Below are 19,023 nucleotides of genomic sequence, written 5' to 3' on the forward strand. Positions count from 1 at the left end.
GTTTGTTACAATTCCAACAAACCAACTTAGCCTTCTTGTTGGAATACTTGTCATCCTTTCCTTTAAACTTCCTTTTTCCATTAGACTTCTTGGGATTCTTTGAACTTTCTCCTTCCACCATGTTCATAGAAGAGGAACCAACTTGGTTCTTGCCTTTAGGATTGCTATCAAGTTCTTGAGTCCTTAAGGACTCTTCAATCCGTAAATGACTTCGAAGTTGAGTCAAAGTTAATTCCTCTTTGTTATGTTTTAGATTATGTTTAAAATCTTTCCAGGAAGGGGGCAGTTTGTCAATTATCACAGCCACAGCAATGGCTTCATCCATTTTTAGATTGTGTTAAACAAACTGTCCTAGGATCCATAACATTTCATGGAATTGTTCCATAACAGGCTTGGAGTCAATCATCTTGTAACCCATAAAATTACTAACAAGAAACTTCTTGCTAGAAGCATCTTCAGCCATGTATTTGGATTCAAGAGAATCCCAAAGTTCTTTTGCAGATTCAAAATTTTGATAGATATCAAAAAGAGAGTCAGACATACCATTGAGAATATGACCACGACATATGTAATCATCATTTTCCCACTTTGATCTCCTTCTTGTTGCCTCCAAAGGTTCATCTTCAAAAGATTCTGATAAGACTGGCATGGGTGTACTAAGAACATACACCACTTTCAGAGTGGTAAGGAGAAAGTGCATCTTCTTCTGCCATCTACGAAAATCTTGCCCTTCAAACTTGTTCAATTTGTTAAACTTGCTTGTCATATCCTTCATAGAATCACCACTTGCCATGATTACAGATTACTTCAATTTTTGTTAGAAAAAGGGATGAATAGATTGCTTGGATTCTCTGAAAGTCGTGATTCACTATCAAATTGAAGTATTTCGATTGTACAGATCGAACACTCAATTGGATGAAATTCAGAGAATGAAATTTGAGAATGTATATGAAAACGTTCTTCAACATCTACCAGAATATTGACCAAAAAATGGATATATCAATCCTGTCTGAAACTGTCAACAGACAGTTACAAACTGTCATAAAACTACCAAACTGTCATTAAACGGATGTCATGGAATAAAGGGTCAACTTTCTAAAATTGGATTTTTGATGCAATTTTTAATACTGCAGCTCGATCCCAGCCAGGGGCTCTGCCCCTTGGACCCCGCCAGGGGCGCTGCCCCCGGACCCCCGTTCGTTTAGGGGCTTCACCCCTAAATAGCAATGTACTTTAAATCTTGAAAAACTTGAACAAGTGTGCACTCCTACACCATCCTAACTTGTTCAATATTCAACAAGATCACTTTTGGTCAACAAATTTAATCCTATTACACTTAAATAATATTTGATGATATAAAATCACCAACACATGCAAAGACTGCTTCATCTAGCGTTCTCATTCATCTAGATTTTTTCATAAAGTTTTCACGATGTGGGTTTGTTTGGTAGTACTAGTGACTCCATTAGATCACTTAGATAGAAAAGGTTAGTTGAAGTGAAAAGGAAGAAAGCATAATCGGGTGCGACAAATGATTCTAAGTCAGAGGTAGATGGATACTTGACAAAGGACATCAAAGAAGATAATGTATATTTTCTAAGTGATGACTTCAGTGTTTTGGGTTGCTGGACGAAGAGAAGTGGTTTCTTTCCCATCCTATCTCTTTTTGCTTGTGATGTGTCAGATATTCCTATATCAATTGTGGCATCTAAATCTTATCTTTAGTACGGGCAGAAGGGTACTTGATCAATATAGGAATTCTTTTACTCTTAAATTTGTGCAAGCATTAATATGTTGTCAAGATTGGATCCGCTCAGGTGATGGTTTGATAAATATGGAAGAAAACATTAAGGATCTCAAGGAACTTGAGGATGGTAAGTTTGTAACAATTAATTCTTTTTCCTAAACATTTGTATACATTATTTTTTTTTCTTAATAGGTCTTATACATTATCTGTTTACTTGTCTTTGTTGTATTTCTATTTGATAAATCCAAAAATCAAGAATTGAAACAACAATTATTGATGTTTAAACTTTAAAAGGAGAAAATTTTGGCAAGGCAACAAGTTTAAATTATGCATTTTATTTTTGAGAGTTTGATTATATGTTCAGAACTTTATATTTAATTTTTGCTTAGATTTTTTATTTGATGTTTGAATCTTTGGATATTTATATTTGAAACTTCAGATAATATGTTAGAAAAAATTTAGAAATTTAGATTTATTTTTAATCTTCAAATTTGGTTTTCTTGGTTTTCAAACCAAACCAAACCGAATTGTAATTTGGTTTTTGGTTTGGTCTAGGCAGCCTTGAATTCAGTTTGGTTTAGACAAAAAAATTTCAAAAGCTAAGGAACCATAAAGCAAACCAATTCCCACCTCTATGAAGAAGGACATCTATTCATTCAAGCTAATGCAAACATCTCTGAGATTCATGACATTTTGACCAACATGTTTGTAATTTTTCGTGTCAACATTTTGACCTCTGTGTACTTTTTATGCATTATTTATGTAGCGTGTGTGTGTGTGTGGATTTACCTTCACACACGCATGTCCCATTATATAGGGTTTTTGTAGTGACACCCTATCTAATTGATTGTTTGGATGTTGCTTGGTTGTAGGGCTTGGTGTACCTCCTCGTTTCCAAATTGAATTTTTATTACTTTGTCGTTTTTTGGAATAGATTTCAACTCATTGTCTAAATTATGAGTTGGATTTCGTTTAGGCGTTTTTGATTATTGTTTTTAGGCTCCCGTTTCTTTTGGTGGGTAGGGTGATTGTGTATAATCCAGGAGTTTCATCAGTTGGGATCAAGAATGTGATTATCAATGACAACTTAATTTCTTGGGCATTTACCTAAAAGGCCAATAATGACCGTTGTTGTTATGGTTGAGGTAACAACTTAATTCATGTTCATGTTTGTATCCATATGTAGAAATTATTGTTGTTCTTTTGCTAATATGTTTATTGAGTAGTTGAGTGTTAAGAGTTTATGATCTTAACATTTCCAGTTATATGTAACTGAAATCGTTGTAAATAACAACCGGATAATATCTTTTCTTTAGGAGTATTTCTTTTCAATTCAACACTTCAATGGTGTCCTATAGCTATGACATGTGAGTCAATATAACAAGGCTAGAGAATTTTTATTTCTTCTGTAATTAAATGTTGTGTTTATGGGCTCTTAATCTTAGGTGCAATTTATATGGGTTATGCCCCAAATGACCAATTATTTTTCAATTTTTTAGTATTTTGCATCAAGATTTCCATTGTCGGCCCCTTCAAGTTAAAAGTTACTCCATCTGAATTTTGTAACGAGGGAGCCTTATAATCTTCGGCTTTAGAGTGATCGGTAGAGGCCTTCTCTTCATCGTTATGGCCAATGTGGAGAAGGCATAATACCGTCGTAACGAGCTCAACACAGCCCCCCTTGATCGTAGCTTCTCGTATGGTGCATCTCGTCTTCGTTACCACTGGGTGAAACAAGAAGAAATTGAACGTTGTGCAGTTGACCGTTGTCAAACGGTCAAATTGTAAATAAAAAAACTATTACCCTTTAACTTTTATATAAATACAACATATTAACCTATTTTTTTACACATTTCCCTCATTCTCTCTATATTTTATAAAATCTATACTTTCTTCTCAACCAAAAAAATGGAGCAAAACCCAAACACACCTCAATCAAACCCAAACACACAATCAAACGCAACTTCGCCTCTCGAATTTGCTGGTTACGAAAATTATTTCAACACTTTATCATCTCAAGGATCGCCACAAATCTCACACCAAGGAGTCTTTTTCAATCTCGCTTCACCACCACCGTAATTTCCTAACTCACCTTACCTTCAACAAAATCCTTTTGGCCAAACCCAAATTTACAACAAAATCTTTTCCCGACTTTCTCTTCGATGCAACAACCAACAACCCAACCATCACCACCAACACTACCACAACCTTCAACACAACCATCAGTCGAAACACAAATGGGAGATAGTAGGAGATGGAAAGAGAAAGCAAAAGGAAGAGGGAAAGGGAAAGCTATAGTTGTTGAAACGGAAAGTGAGGAAGTTCCACAATGGTGGATACTGGAGGAGGAATATGCTTTGACGGTAGCATGGTGTAGTACTTCAAAAGACATACTCTGTGGTAATGGTATGAAGAAAGGTTTTTATTGGTGGGCGGTGCTCGAAAAATTCCACGCTCTGTTGAAGAAAAAACTGTATCGCAATACAGACATGCTAACCAGCAAATGGAGTCAAATAACTAAGCCAAAACCCTAAAATTAGGGCTTGCATGAAATCCGCATACATCATGCGTACGAAATGACGCCCAATGTACTAAGTCGCACCTTAGTATGCTTAGCGTACACACACGTATGCACAACGTACTCAACAATTATCAACTTTTACCAAATTTCCACGATGGACCCTTTTTCACACTTTCTAACACTCAGGGACCAAAATGCAATAAAATTCAATTATATGGCCAAAATTTAGAAGTACCTCGTCATATGGATGTTACACCCCACCACGACGACCGCCCGGACACGACAAAGCGATGTGCGCTGCAAGGCATGCGAAGGAGATTGATGTGAAAGCAAGAGATGATCGGAAAAGAAAGTAAAATTCGATGAGCACAATTTATTACAAAAAGAAAAAAAATTGAGTTGGAACGTCATCACTTGGAGATCCTAAAAAGGTATGTATGGGAGAAAGAGGAGCAAAAACATAAAGAACTAATAACACAGTAATTATCAATTCTTCGGACTATCGATGATTGTTTGGCCCTTCAAGATCTAGCGGAACTACAAGGGATGAAGGATTCAATTAGGAAGACGTATTTGGGTTAATTAGGATTAATAGTAAAATGTTATGGTTTTAAGTTTAATTTAAATGTTATTTTGGTTAATTAGGACTAGGAAAAAAATGTTATCTTTGAAAATTAATGTTTTATTATTGTAATATTAATTTTAGTTTTTAAAAATTATGTCTTTTTTTTTAATAGTATGTTTTATAAAGATATTGTTGTTTTATTAATTAAAAAAACCAAACACGAAAAAAAAAATTCAAAAAGAAAAATATAACATGGAACATATTGGTCTTATAACATAAAAACAATTTCCTTGTTTGATGGTATGTGATGTGACATTAAATTAATATTGCATCTAAGACCCAAGGGTATGGGGTGTGGTTTCAGATGTGGCAATGAAACACATCTTCTCTCTTCTTTCTCTCCCTCTTCCAATGCTATCTACCCTTTGGGTGTTGTAAAAAACTTTGGTAAAAGGAGGTAGTGTAGCTCCAACCTAATTGTCCATGCTGTTTATAGAAACTCTATGCCGTGTTTTTTTTTTTCTTTTTTTACTAACTAGAGCAGCTTGATAAATGATATATAAATTTATTTAGAGCTATAATTATCAATTAAATGTCAAAATACGTGGATAGATTAAAATTTAACGTGGCAGAATCATCGGTTCCTTTGTGGTAAACTATTTTCACAAAAAGCTTATTTATGGGTCCTACCAAAGTAAAAGAATTATGTAAACAAATAAAATATCAGTAGAATTATGAAAAAGATGTATGCATAGCCTGTAAATGTACAAGCAAAGTGAAAAGAACTCTTACGACAGCTTGTTCAAATTTGACATTATTTGACCAAAAATAAAGACTCGCTATTACCATATGCAGCTATCTTAATTAACCCAGTAAATTGTTTTTGAGCTCAGTCAATGGCACAAGTTGGTGGTTTAGTGATGCTGCAGCCCGAAATTAGAGGCTCATGCGACAGTTTCTTCTTCGCTGAATTTACAAGGTGGTTTAGTAACAAGAATGACATTCATCAAGCATCAAAAATATTTAGAATTGCAAAAATGGAAAGGAAAAGCATATGTTGAAGGTGAAGCCTACGCGAAGGTTTATTCCTATACCGAGTGACATTTTCATTACCATTTAGTACTCCAAAAAGGAACATTTCAAATTACCCATAAAGATATGAAAAATGGAAGCTTTTTTTTTTTTTTTTTGGGATTTCTCTAAGATAAATTTACATGTTACATGATCATATAGAAGCTTCATAGTTCATACACCAAAAGACAACAAGTTTTCCATTTACAAATTACAATCCAAGAGCCCCTAGTGGTGTTTTCCCTTGTCCTGCTTCAAAGTAAAAAATTAACATAGCAACCATAGCAAGTCTTGCATGCTTAATCTCAGCCAACTTCAATCTATCAAGCTTTTCTGTATCCGGGACATATTCTCCGTTCTGGAGCGTACCCGCAAAGCCCAACGGGTCGAAAAATTTGCCACCTGGGTACCCTTGTTCGCCAGTGTAGTTGGTGAAATTTTCAGCAGTTTTGGACCATGGGGTGGCCCACTCAACCGATTGTGATTCCGGGTTGAAGAAGTCGACCCATCTCTTGCTCTCGACCCAACCCATAAGTAGGAGTTGGGTGCCCAAAAGAGATCCAAATGAAAACGGGGCAATGGCACCCGGGTCGGCTCCAGCTTCGAACCATGGGATCCCGCTCCATGCCTGACCCACGAAGATGCCCAGGACTGCTGCCATGGCCCACCGGCCATGGATGAGTTCAGCTTCTCTGTACCATTTTAGAAATGCCGGGTCCTTGCCTAGACCTAGCGGGTCGAACCCGAAGTCACCTGGGAGCCTGTTTTGAACCGGTTATACACAAAGGACAAATCTTAGTACATTAGGAGAGAAAATCAAGGGGTTTTTTAATTTATTATTTTTTTTTAAAATACATAAGAAAAAGACTTACGAGCCATCGAGCCACTCGGGATCGAGTAAATTGCCGCCACCCTTTACGGCGGGGATCCAAGATTTCTTGGGAGCAACGGCGGCGGCAATGACAAGGCGCCTAGGGGCGGAGGTGGCACTGGTGGCGGCATTTAGTGGTGCTGACAAGGTGTGGCTCCTCTTGCCGCCGGTCAAGAAGGGTGATCCGAGGCCGTTTAAGACTGCGGCGGATGTAGCGGCTGCCATTGTTAGTCTGTAATCAAGGTTTTGGTGTTTTTGTTGGTTTTGAATATGGAAGAAGAGGAGAATGAAAGGCGTGTTATATGGGTGGGAGTGGAATCAAAAGGAAGATGTGAATGGAGCCAGGTAGGATAAGTGAAATCTGAAGATGGAAATGTTGGATAGGATTCTGACCAATGAGATTGTGGAATCCATCTTGAAAACCATGTGGCTGACTCCATTGATTAGGGTTCAGGTGGTGCCCACTGTAAGTCCTTGTGGTCTTGAATCGTTGGACTCATAGCCTCTAGTTTTATTGCTAGTAAAATTCTCAACAAAATCACTCATTGTAAAATTGTCTTTGTACGCCACTTTATTCACTATATACAGAACAATCCTTTGATTTCAATATAACCATATGGACGTATTTGCTGATTACTAGCAAAAACAATGAATTTCCTTCATCAAAGATTTTCATTGAAATGGTTGAATCTCAATTCCATACAAAACTCCAAACCATTGAACTTGTTACAACAAAAAACGCATTAATTTTTTTCTCTGTAAAGGGTGAAAATGGTTGGTTTTTTTAATCAAATGGTTGAAACTCAATTTCAAGTGATCTCGTTCGCTATTGGGTCTTTAAGTGCTAAAAGTGTTTTTTATCGGACAAAACATGTCTTTAGAAAATGATATGGAAAATCAGAAAAACTGGAAAATGTTGGGAAAAATATGTTAAACATCTTTTCTTGCCTCATTTATCCATACCCTTTCACTACTTAGTACTACCCTTTAATAATTAGTTTTTAATCATTAGCTAATGATGATATGTTTTTTATTAATTATGATTACTTTTAATAATTATATATATATAATATGAATAATTAATATTTATAATTAATAGTTTTTTTAATCAAGTATTTTATAAGCAACGATCCATTTAAAATATAATCTAAATGGTTTTGTATACAAATTTTTCAACATTAAATATATTTAATATATTATTCTAAAAAAATTATTTTAAACATTTTAAACAAACAGTAACTAAATAACTTACTTATAAATACTAAATTTGCCTCTTACCTGTAGTATAATATATTATTTTTTACTTCAAAAAATAATAAAGATACTACAAAATAAATGATAAATTTAATTTTGAACATAAAGCTTAGTTTCATATGATAATAATACAAAATAATATACATTTGCGACAAAAACTAGGAAATAAATGTTTAAAAATATTTAATTTATAAAAATATCATTTTAAGTTTTAAGTTTTAACCTAATTGTACTGTATCAACTTAAATAGAGGTTCAAAAATGAAATTTTGACGCAACAAATAATAAAAAAATCAAATACATTCGCACTTAATCTTTAATATGTATCCAAGGTGTTTCAGAAGTACGAGACCTAAGTTGATTGAATAAATAAAAACGCGGCCAATACATAGTTTGTCATGTAGATGCAGACGCACTTTTATGGGCGTTCCAATACCCTGTGGTAGGAGGCATTGGGTAATTTCCTTTCAAAAACACCGACATATAATGGATACCGTTTACAAGAGCCAACGTAATGGCTCGGTGGGGTTGGAACTCTTCAGGACCTCTCCAAAGAGGGAAGCATGTCGTATTTTGTTCGTGGCTTAAACAATGAACGATCACGCCAAACTTGTTGGCAATCAAGTAACCACTCAAAGGCATATGCAACCAATGTTCCTGGAAAGGTGCCGGTGACTGAAACCAACGCAATGACCGGTATACCTCATTGAACCCGTCAGTAAAAACCCTTTGGTATGCGTAATATTGACTCTTTAACTCTTCAAGCAATTGTTTTCGAATATAAAGCCACTGGTCTTCATTATACCCCAAACAAACAGCTATTGCTCGAAACCCACAATTCCCATCACCTTCTACATCATGTATATCGTCGATGTAATCATGAAATATATCTGGAATAGCATTCATTTGGAATGGATAATGCCTTTGGGGTTCATCATTTAAGTTAATCCCACACGAAAAGCTATGCATTTGGGGTTCATCATTTAAGTTAATCCCACACGAAAAGCTATGTCTTTCAGGTTCTTTATTTAAATTCACCCTATTAAACTCTGATGTGGTTGAGAAGCTGCATCTACGGGGAGCATGATTTGGAGGATTAACTTTCTTTTTCTGTTGTTTCTTCACACTTGGTCGTCCACGCATGTTTTTTTGAACCGTAGGTTCTCCAACATCAGTTTTTTGCGGGTCATATATCTCTTCTAGCTTTCTCCTATAAAACATTTTCCCGACTTTTGATTGTTTGTTGAAGTTTTCTTTAAATTTATTCACTACATCATCGCAATTAATATCGTCGTCTGCTACAGACGTCGTATCTGAAATATCAAGTTTCCTCCAAAAGATATCTATTGAATCCAAAGGTATATTTGCACCTGCATTGAAATATAAATTAATTATTTATCTAACATTTAAAAATCTATATGTATGTTTTAGTTGAACATACAAACCTGAAATCGAGTAGAAAGAAAGCATGCAAGCACATGGTAACCCACAACTGTTACGTAGTTTGCAACCACAATTTGAGGAGTCTAACATCAAATCACCCAACCTTTGGATCTCTCCTAATATTATATCTAAAGCTTCGTTTGAAACATGGCCCCGTAACAATTGGAAACACAACAAGTTATGGTGATTGTAGCGAACAGTCAAGCTATTTTCAAAGCTTTCTTTCATCGAAGTTAGTTGTGATTGAACGACTTGATTCATCCGTTGCACAAACTTATCGAGATTAGAATTTGCAGAGTTCAAAAAAAATTTAACTTTGAATGTTGACTCTCGGCTCTATTGGTGGTGTGGTTTCCAAAATTGAGATGTTGATCAACCCAGACAGATACAAACATTTCCCTATACTTGTGTTAACCATGTATCATTTATGTATCTCATAACACCTGTGAAATAAAATAAATTAACAAATAAGTACATAAACAATAATATGAAAGTTATGATTTAGAAATATAGTTAATAAACAAGCTTACGTGGATATTTTATCAACATTGATTGAAGTCGTTGGTAGTTTTCCGTGTATGCCATCAATGTCAGAGACCCAACTAGTAAATTCCATAGTATTCTAAAAGAGCCACGGTCGTCATCCAACGTGATAATTTTGCTGGAAATTTTTAAAATGTTTTGCTCGATATGCCATCTACAAAGTTGTCGTGTCGCATCCGGAAAGACTGTTTCACATGCATTGATGAGTGCCAACTCTCTATCTGTGATTATTACACGTGGGTGCATACACTTATCGAGTGTTACCTTTACACAGTTTAACACCCAAGTATATTTGGCCTCCTTTTCTCTATGTATAAAGGCAAAACCTACAGAGAATGTTTTTCGAGTTGAGGTCACACCAACAATTTCTACAAGCGGCTTATTATATTTGTTCGTTTTGTAAGTGGCATCTATCATCAACACATGTGGAAATGCACGCCATATCTTCCAAGATGTTGGATGAACGAAAAACAAATTCTCCAACTCATTTGAATCGCCTGTATTAAACTCATATAAATAATTATTGGTGTGCAAAATGGACATAAGAACCTGCATTGGAGTTTTTCCTGCTTGCTCTTGCTTGCGAATCTTTTGTTGTGCGTTATATATCGTTTGAATTACCGATACATTATTTTCGTTTTGCCCCTTCAAGGTTGACAGAATATCACGTGGCGGCAAGTTCTTTCTTGTTAGATCTTCCACCAATCGAGTCCCGTCAACAGATAATCGTCTTACAAACGGATGACCCTCCATATGTTGTGCAGGTGGATGATTATGATCATCAATATCACCCTCAACGTCCATTTATTATGTTCTTTCGAATACTTTCCTTCTAGTTCAAATTTACAATTAGTCTTTCTGGTTCCAGATGCTCTAACCGTGTTAGTAGCTTTATATTCACCCCCACGATCACACATAAGTACGACTTTATACACAAAGTTGTTGGCATAGGCCTTTGATCTTTTGTTGACAATTACATATCCTAAAGAACGTGCTTTGTTTTGTGTCCACTCAAATAATTCTTCACGAGACTTGAACATCTAAAATTGAATTTTACATGTTATGGTTTATATGAAAAATATAAAATGTTATAATGTAGTATAAGTATGTAACCTGTTTCGTGGAAAATGCCGAATTTTTGATAGAAGTATCTTCATCTCGAGCAAATATGTTGATTCCAAATAACTTAAACATCATTATATACTAAAAAAAAAGCATCAACCAATATAATATTTTTAAAATTAAAAAAAATGTATTAACGAAAATTAAATATGTACAATTTAGAAAATTTACATAAACTATATTAAACCTTTTTTTGATAAAAAAAAAATAGATAGTATTTTGTTACAATAAATAAATATATGTAACAACTATAAAAAATTATTATAAAATTTGATGAAAAAGCTATTATAAAATTTGGTGTTACGATAAATTATAAAAGGTATAAAGCTCTTCAAAATAGGTTGTTTATTTTGAGATGTTTATGTCAAATCGATATGTTTATTTTGATTTGCATGTTTTATATATTAAGTTTTAAGTTACATAAATAAATATAGACAACAATTATTAAAGGTATATATTTAAAGGGTAGAAATTGAAATACTTCTAAAAAGATAGGTTGTAAACGTAAAATTATAGGATATAAATTGCTTACTTTGTCTTTTAACCCTAGCAATACATCAGCCGCAAATTGAGAGAAGCAACCAAAAAGTGACTTTTGGCGATTTCCAGTGATATCATATAATGTCCGATGAGTTTTTTTTTAGCATCTCCTTCTTTTGTTCTTTTTCCGACGATGATGGCAAGGTTTCAGGTGACAATTCAGCCTCTAGATGAGAGATACGTGACGGTGATGGCGGTCGTTCAGGTGATGATTCATCCACCAGGTGAGAGGGAGGCAGCGATTCCGTCGACTTCAGGTGGTCCTGGTGACGTTTCAGACTATTTCCGGCGATTTATCACGCTTTAGGCGACGATTTCCGGTGACGTTTTAGATTTCTCGTTCTTTTTGGTCGCTATTTTCTTTTTCACGTTCCTCCCCTCTTCTCTGGCGACGCCAGCACGGTTAATGGTGGCAATATATCGCCAGCGGTGGCAGTGGTTGAAGATAATGTTTCCGGGAAGCTATTAGATTTTAACAGATTTGTTTATTAGTTAGGATTATTACTTAATCATTTTTATTGGACTTGTTTATATACATGTATCGTGTATTATTGTTTAATTAAGTGGAAAAATGATCTTCAATTTACTATGTAATTGTTGGTTGTTGTTGGTTGCAGTATATAAATTGTTTTAATTTACGAAATATTGAACACGCTTTTCAAAGATGAAGTTGTAGTCTTCAATAAAAAAGATGATAAAAAAGATGAAGTTGTAGTCTTCCATAAAAAAGCTTAAATTACACAGTGGGTTGTAAAGAATGCATATGTATTGGTTAATGACTGTGAAATTCTAAAAAAGCTGCAATTCAAAAAATCAACTACCTAAAAAGTTATGATTATGGGGGTATGAAGATATAATCAAGGGTATTAATAACAGCTCCCTTTCTTTTCTTGTAACGTTCCAAATTCCAACATTCAAGATTTTCATAACAATTTTTGTGAAAGTTAGTGCCATCACGCATCATGTATACTCACAACTGACAGTACCACTACAATAATAATATTATCATCCTAGTGTTATATCATTATCACATTACCATAAAATATGCCCACATCATTCTAACCTCTTATTTAGTAATTATTTAATCAAAAAAATATTTTTTTAATTAATTAAATGTTAAAAGAGAGACTTAGATAGAAAAAAAAAACATAAATGGGCAAAAAAAAGGTGTGGGGTCATGTGGTGCACCCCACATTGTGTGATGTTGCCCGCATCAAGACCGAGGTGGTGTGCATACCACCACCACATTGTCACTTTATCACAACACCATTTGCCTTGTTTAGGAGGTTTTGATTTTGTTCTTCAACTAAAATTGTATCATGCTTAGCTTTACGTTCAATTTTGTTCACTTAGAGCTAGAGTATTTATATAACATTAGTTCTTACCAAAGAAACATGTTGAAAGATCATCATTAACCCAATGGAATTTAGTCCAACAATTTTGAGTAGAAGTCTGTTATCTATAAGATGTTAGAAATATTCTATAATATTATGAAAAATTTTAGAATGTCTTGGAAGCCATTGAGAGATTCTAAAACATCAAAGACCCTAAAAGATCATGAAACGTTCTAAAAGACTATGGACGACTTTGACATGTCTTATAAACTTTCTAAGACATGGTAAATGCTCTATGCTTCCTTAGAAACATGTGTGGCCTTCTAATTACTTATAAAGCATGGTAGAGTATACTAGAAAACTCATCGTATGTACCAAAACTCAAGAACATTCACATGAAGACGTCAAAGGCACCTATAAATAGAAGGGGGACTCATTCGCTCTAAGTATCCAAGAAACCAAAGTAGTGTGAATCTTTAAATATTTGGTATTTTCTTCTTGAGTTGTCTTAATAGAAAGTGATGGTGTTTCCTACAAAAGAAATTTGCTCAACACAACATACTCTACAATTTTGGTTACTTTTTTTTTTCACTATATCTAATTAACAGGAAACAAAAAACATAAACAATACAACAACGTATCATACATAAATAATCAAATATCTTTAATATGGAAACATTAAAGTTCCACAACCAAGATCCATAACTACAATGAGAACGTCATCCTTGTTGTTTAATCCATAATTGATTGTTGTAACTGGACATCATTAGTAACTTGCCTTTCTACATCAAGCGGTAACCAAGTAGTGTAATGATATGGTGATTAGTTATCTTCCCAATACAAGTTTTGGTTGTTTCTTTCATTTTAGTAAGATCAATTAATATACCAATATTGCTTAGAGAATATTTCTACATTGGCCTCCACCTAAACATGTCTGATTCATGACCCATAACTCTATATAAGACCATTCTCATTTCTTTATGTGTTTTGGAATTATCAAATTGTCTCCGAAACTGATATTTTATCATGAATATAATTTTCATTATGTTAGTGTCTGCTTGACTTTTAGTAGCAGTGTCTACCAATAACTTATTTTCAAGTTAAAAGTCACAATTGAATGTGTGTAGCATTCTCAATAAATTTTGAAGCCTACATATTTAAATCAATATTTAAAATTAAACAATTCACAACATTGAACAATTGAAAAATAAATCATGCATTTCCACCATTACTCCAACACAAGAGCACGATCATACCCAAGTCTATCCTCATAACATGTGGTAGTAACTACTTCTGATGCGTTAATTAGTTAAAATTAGAAAGTACAAAAGCATACATGTAAAAAAAGATACATATGGCACTTGACTAGTCTTTAATCATTCCAATTTATGACTTAATAAGTATGCTACAATCACATATGTTTACATCTACTTAAATGTTTGAACATTATATTGTTACATTCAAGACTTGCTTTTATAATGGTTGTTTAAATTCCTAAAATATAACAATGATATGTAAATGTGTGCTGATCATTTTATCCAAAATAAGAGTTAACTAGAATTATGCAAATTGGTGAAAAAAATTCAAAACACACTTACCTATCATTGTCCTATTTTAGGACTTTAACCAACTGCTATAAACTAGTTCTTGAAATGTAACAATGCTAATGATCATGCAGTTGAGTGGAAGTAAATCATCAAGGATTCTGTCCTATTTAAGTGATATCAGATATCATTTGTAAATCATCAGGGATTCCGTCCTGTGTGTGGTTTACAAACCATTTAGATATCATTTGTAAGTTTATTTTTCACATATGTTTTATATCTTCTAATTTTAGTTATTTATTTCATTTGTTGCGTCCTATATACATCATGTTATATTGATGGACCACATACCACAACTCACGTGTTAGCGTCACGAACCGCAAGGTACAATCTATTTTTCATTTATCCAAAGATTGTGCATGATTTGATTTTGAATATTGATTTAAATATGTAGACGCCTAAACAAAATTTCAAGCATTAACATAATGAATACTATATTGTTGACATGTATAATACAAAAAAGAGCTTCTATACGATGGGATATGGTTACTATTCTGTAACGCCCGTAGATCCGGGCTAGTCAATTTAAAAATAATAGGGGTCGAAAACGACTTTTCGATAAAAGATTATTTAGAATGAATAATCTTAACCAAGTTGTAGTATATGTTACAAAGTTTATGTCCATATAAAGAACGCCGAAATTCGAGTTATAACGAAGAAGTTATGACCCGTCGAAGTTTCGCGACGGAACCGGCACGATACCGAGAAGCGTAAATAGTGAATTTACGATAGAGCAGGATATAGACTTAGAAATCTAAACGAAAGTCGTAGAATACATTAAACCATGATCGTCCATAAAAAGAACACCCAAATCTGACTTCGTGTGAGGAAGTTATGATTTTTCTAAGATTTAACATAGTAGTGCACAGCCCGAAATTTCAAATTTCAAATCGGACGATTTTCAGCCAAAATAATCTAAACGAGAAATGAAGATATCATTAATAGGAGTTAAACGATAAAAAGACAGTAAAAAAACAGAGCTCGTATGCGAAAGTTATGGACGAAACGTAGTCGCTACTCTTCGAGCGCGATAAATTCGATACAGTTTTATAAATAAATGAAAGTTGTATTACTCGTAAATACCAACGTGTGGATATAAATAAAGTCAGAAACGGAGCTCGTATGCGAAAGATATGGACGAAGCTTAGTTGCTACTCTTCGAGCGCGATAAATATGATACAGTTTTTGTAAATCTGAGATAGAAGGAGAATTAGCTGACGAGGTCTAAATGAAAGTTGTATTCCTCGTAAATACCAACGCGTGGATATAAATAACGTAGAAAACGGAGCTCGTACGCGGAAGATACGGACGAAACTTAGCGGCTACTTTACTATAAAATCCCTATAAATAAAGGGTGAACCCTTCATTATTTCTTCATACCATAAGCATTACTTTCTCTCTCTAACTTCTCTCTAACCTTCCTAAACCCCTCCCAAGTCTAGGGAACCTCCCTAGCACGAGAAGAAAGCCCTGGAGCGCCCGACAGCTCCGAGAAGAAAAGTTTTCGGCTCGGAAACGCTGCTCCAGCGAAGCCCGGTTTTTAATAAAAACTCGCTGTAAGTGAGCTATGCCTATACTATATTTAATATAGCTTTTAATTAATTATAGTAACATTGTTAGGACCTTAAAATAATTATTTTGGCTATTATTATGAGTTATATTGAGTGTTATTTAACGCTTATATAATAGTAATAATAGCTAGACTATTAATTAGTCTCGGCGAATAATAGACTAAACTCGACTTGTAATAATACTAGGTTTCGTCGAAGGAAATTATTTTTTTTAAGAAGCGAAGCGCTGTCTGAGTTCGGAATCACCACATTTTCAAGTGAGTGAATGGCCATTTTCATCTTACACATAGATATGAAGTATTCTATATAAATTATGTGTTATGTGTGCGTATTATTTGAGTACTTGTTGTCTATGCTAGTTGAACGATTTTATACATGTTTTAAAGGATTTAAACTGTATATGTATTTTATATCTACAAAAATGTTGGGGTAAAACATGGGTAGATGTAATAGATGGAACATAAGTTGGACGATGAGTTGAGAGGTGTTATAGACCACGAGGTGAGGGCGAAAGGTGGACGATGTGAGAAGCCTTTTCCCAAACGATGGCCCCGTCATTCAGCAGAGTATGGATAACAACCACAGACTATTCTAGAGAGTCCAGTGGAACACTAGCAGGCTCGCAACCTGTAGGTGTTGTGAACGATGTGTTCACCCGGTGTACTCTAAACCTAGGCGATCATGCAGACTTAATGCCTAAACCCTGGTGATCATGCAGACTTGATGTCTAAACCTTGGTGATCATGCAGACTTGATGCCTAAACTCTGGTGATCATGCAGACTTGATACCTAAACCTTGGTGATCATGCAGACTTGATGCCTAAACCCTGACGACTTGATGCCTAAACCCTGGCGACTATGATCCTTAGGAATGAGTGAACGATAAATAACTGATTCTTAGGGTAGATCCTTAAGAATAAAGAAGATAATCGGGATGAGTAATTGGGTTGATTGCTTAATTGTTTAAACATAATAATTATATTATTGTGGGTTGAAACCCTATGTACTCACCAGGTTTCCCAACCTGACCCACTCAGTTTATTTATATCACAGGTGTTGTTATGATGTCACATTACACTGAGAGATTAAGGAAATGTAAATCACTAGCGATAATGAATGTAAGTTCTGTTTATGCTTATGTTTCTGTATTGACAATGACATCCCAAATGTTTTAAAATGAATAAAATATTTTTCCTCGGAAATGCTTTGATAACGTATTTATCTTGTTTTTACTGGGAACAAATTTCGTTACGTTTTTTATTAAAAGATATACTCTGATTTTTATAAAGTATAAACAAAATCGGTCTTTTCTGACCGTGAAAATGGGGATGTCACATATTCTATCTGATATCTTCGAATCTCTATAAATTTGGGCATAAACATTAATGGGACACCAATAATATATATATATATATATATATATATATATATATATATATATATATATATATATATCTGTGTGTGTGTGTGTGACATCCCCAGTTTCTCGGCCAGAAAAGACCGATTTGTTTATGCTCTAAAATCAGAGTAATCTTTTAAAGAAAATAGTTACGGAATTTGTTCCCAAAACAAAATATGATAAAAATTATCAAAGCATTTCTTTAAAGAAATGTATTTTCATTATATAACAAAATCTTGGGATGTCATGTTCCGATACAGACACATAAGCATAAACAAAACTTATATTATTTACACTAAAGTAGGGATGGCAAAAAAACCCAAACCCGACGGGAAAACCCGAAACCCGAAGATTTTGGGTCGGGTCGGGTCACTCTTATCGGGTATCGGGTCGGGTTTCGGGTCATTATCGGGTTTTTAGTTCGGGTTCGGGGTAGGGATTGGGGTATGCATGCCCCGACCCGCCCCGACCCGATATATATATATATATATATATATATATATATATATATATATATATATATATATATATATATATATATATATATATATTGCATCCCTCTAACCCATTTCAGCCACCGGAAGACTCTAACCCTAAATCCCATCACGTATTCCCAATTTCCCACTATTGTGATGAATTTAGTTACAATATTAGACTTTAGTAATTTCTATTTGGTTCACTTATGTTGAGAACTTATTTGTATTTTAAGCCATTGTAAGGTTTTAATTTCTCAATTGTTTCATTGTAGTTTTCCAAAAAAATTCTGCCACCATTTTCGGGTCTATATCGGGTTTCGGGTTTAGGGTCGGGTTTGGGGATACTTTTAGCCCCGACGGGGCGCCCCGATAAGAAACCCGTCGGGTTTCGGGTCAGGTTCGGGGACAAATCTAAATATCGGGTTCGGGTATGGGATATGTCGCCCCGCCCCGAACCCGCCCCGTTGCCATTCCTACACTAAAGATTTTACATATCCTTTAATCTCTCCGTGAAATACATCTTCGTATCGATACCTGTGATACAAAGAAAACTGAGTGGGTCAGGCTTGGGAGCCTGGTGAGCATATAGGGTTTTCAACCCACAATAATATAATTATTATATTCAACCATCAAACAATCAACCCAATTACTCATCCTCGTTATCTTTTTTATTTCTTAGGATTTTACCCTAAGAATTCAATTACCCGTCATTCATTCATTCCTAAGGATTTACCTAAGGAATTAGCTCAAAATCTATTGCTACATAAGGCGCATCTACCAACATCATCCTTTAAGCGCATCTACCAGGATTAAGTCATACACTATGAGGCGCGACTGCTAGGTTTATGACATTCTCTTTTAGGCACATCTGCCGACATTATCCTATAAGCGCATCTGCTAGGATTATCCTATAAGTGCATCTACTAGTATTATGGCATTCTCTATTTGGCGCATCTGCCGACA

General features: G+C 34.6%; 2 protein-coding genes across 2 annotated transcripts; both read right to left on the reverse strand.

Moving 5' to 3' along the window:
- Positions 1-6,061: 6,061 nt before the first annotated feature.
- On the reverse strand, positions 6,062-7,068 carry LOC145047509 (chlorophyll a-b binding protein CP24 10A, chloroplastic-like). The gene is made up of 2 exons (XM_078995789.1): positions 6,777-7,068; positions 6,062-6,665 (listed from the first exon to the last, which is right to left on the reverse strand). Exons 1-2 carry the CDS (start codon positions 6,998-7,000, stop codon positions 6,116-6,118), a joined length of 774 nt encoding a protein of 257 aa, XP_078851915.1. The 5' UTR covers positions 7,001-7,068; the 3' UTR covers positions 6,062-6,115.
- A 1,356-nt stretch (positions 7,069-8,424) lies between these two features.
- Positions 8,425-10,818, reverse strand: LOC145046553 (uncharacterized). The gene is made up of 2 exons (XM_078994841.1): positions 10,002-10,818; positions 8,425-9,398 (listed from the first exon to the last, which is right to left on the reverse strand). The coding sequence occupies exons 1-2, from the start codon at positions 10,816-10,818 to the stop codon at positions 8,425-8,427; spliced, it is 1,791 nt and encodes a 596-aa protein (XP_078850967.1).
- Positions 10,819-19,023: the final 8,205 nt, after the last annotated feature.

This window comes from Lactuca saligna, chromosome 5, assembly GCF_052625555.1.
Source record: "Lactuca saligna cultivar CGN05327 chromosome 5, ASM5262555v1, whole genome shotgun sequence".
NCBI lineage: Eukaryota > Viridiplantae > Streptophyta > Magnoliopsida > Asterales > Asteraceae > Lactuca > Lactuca saligna.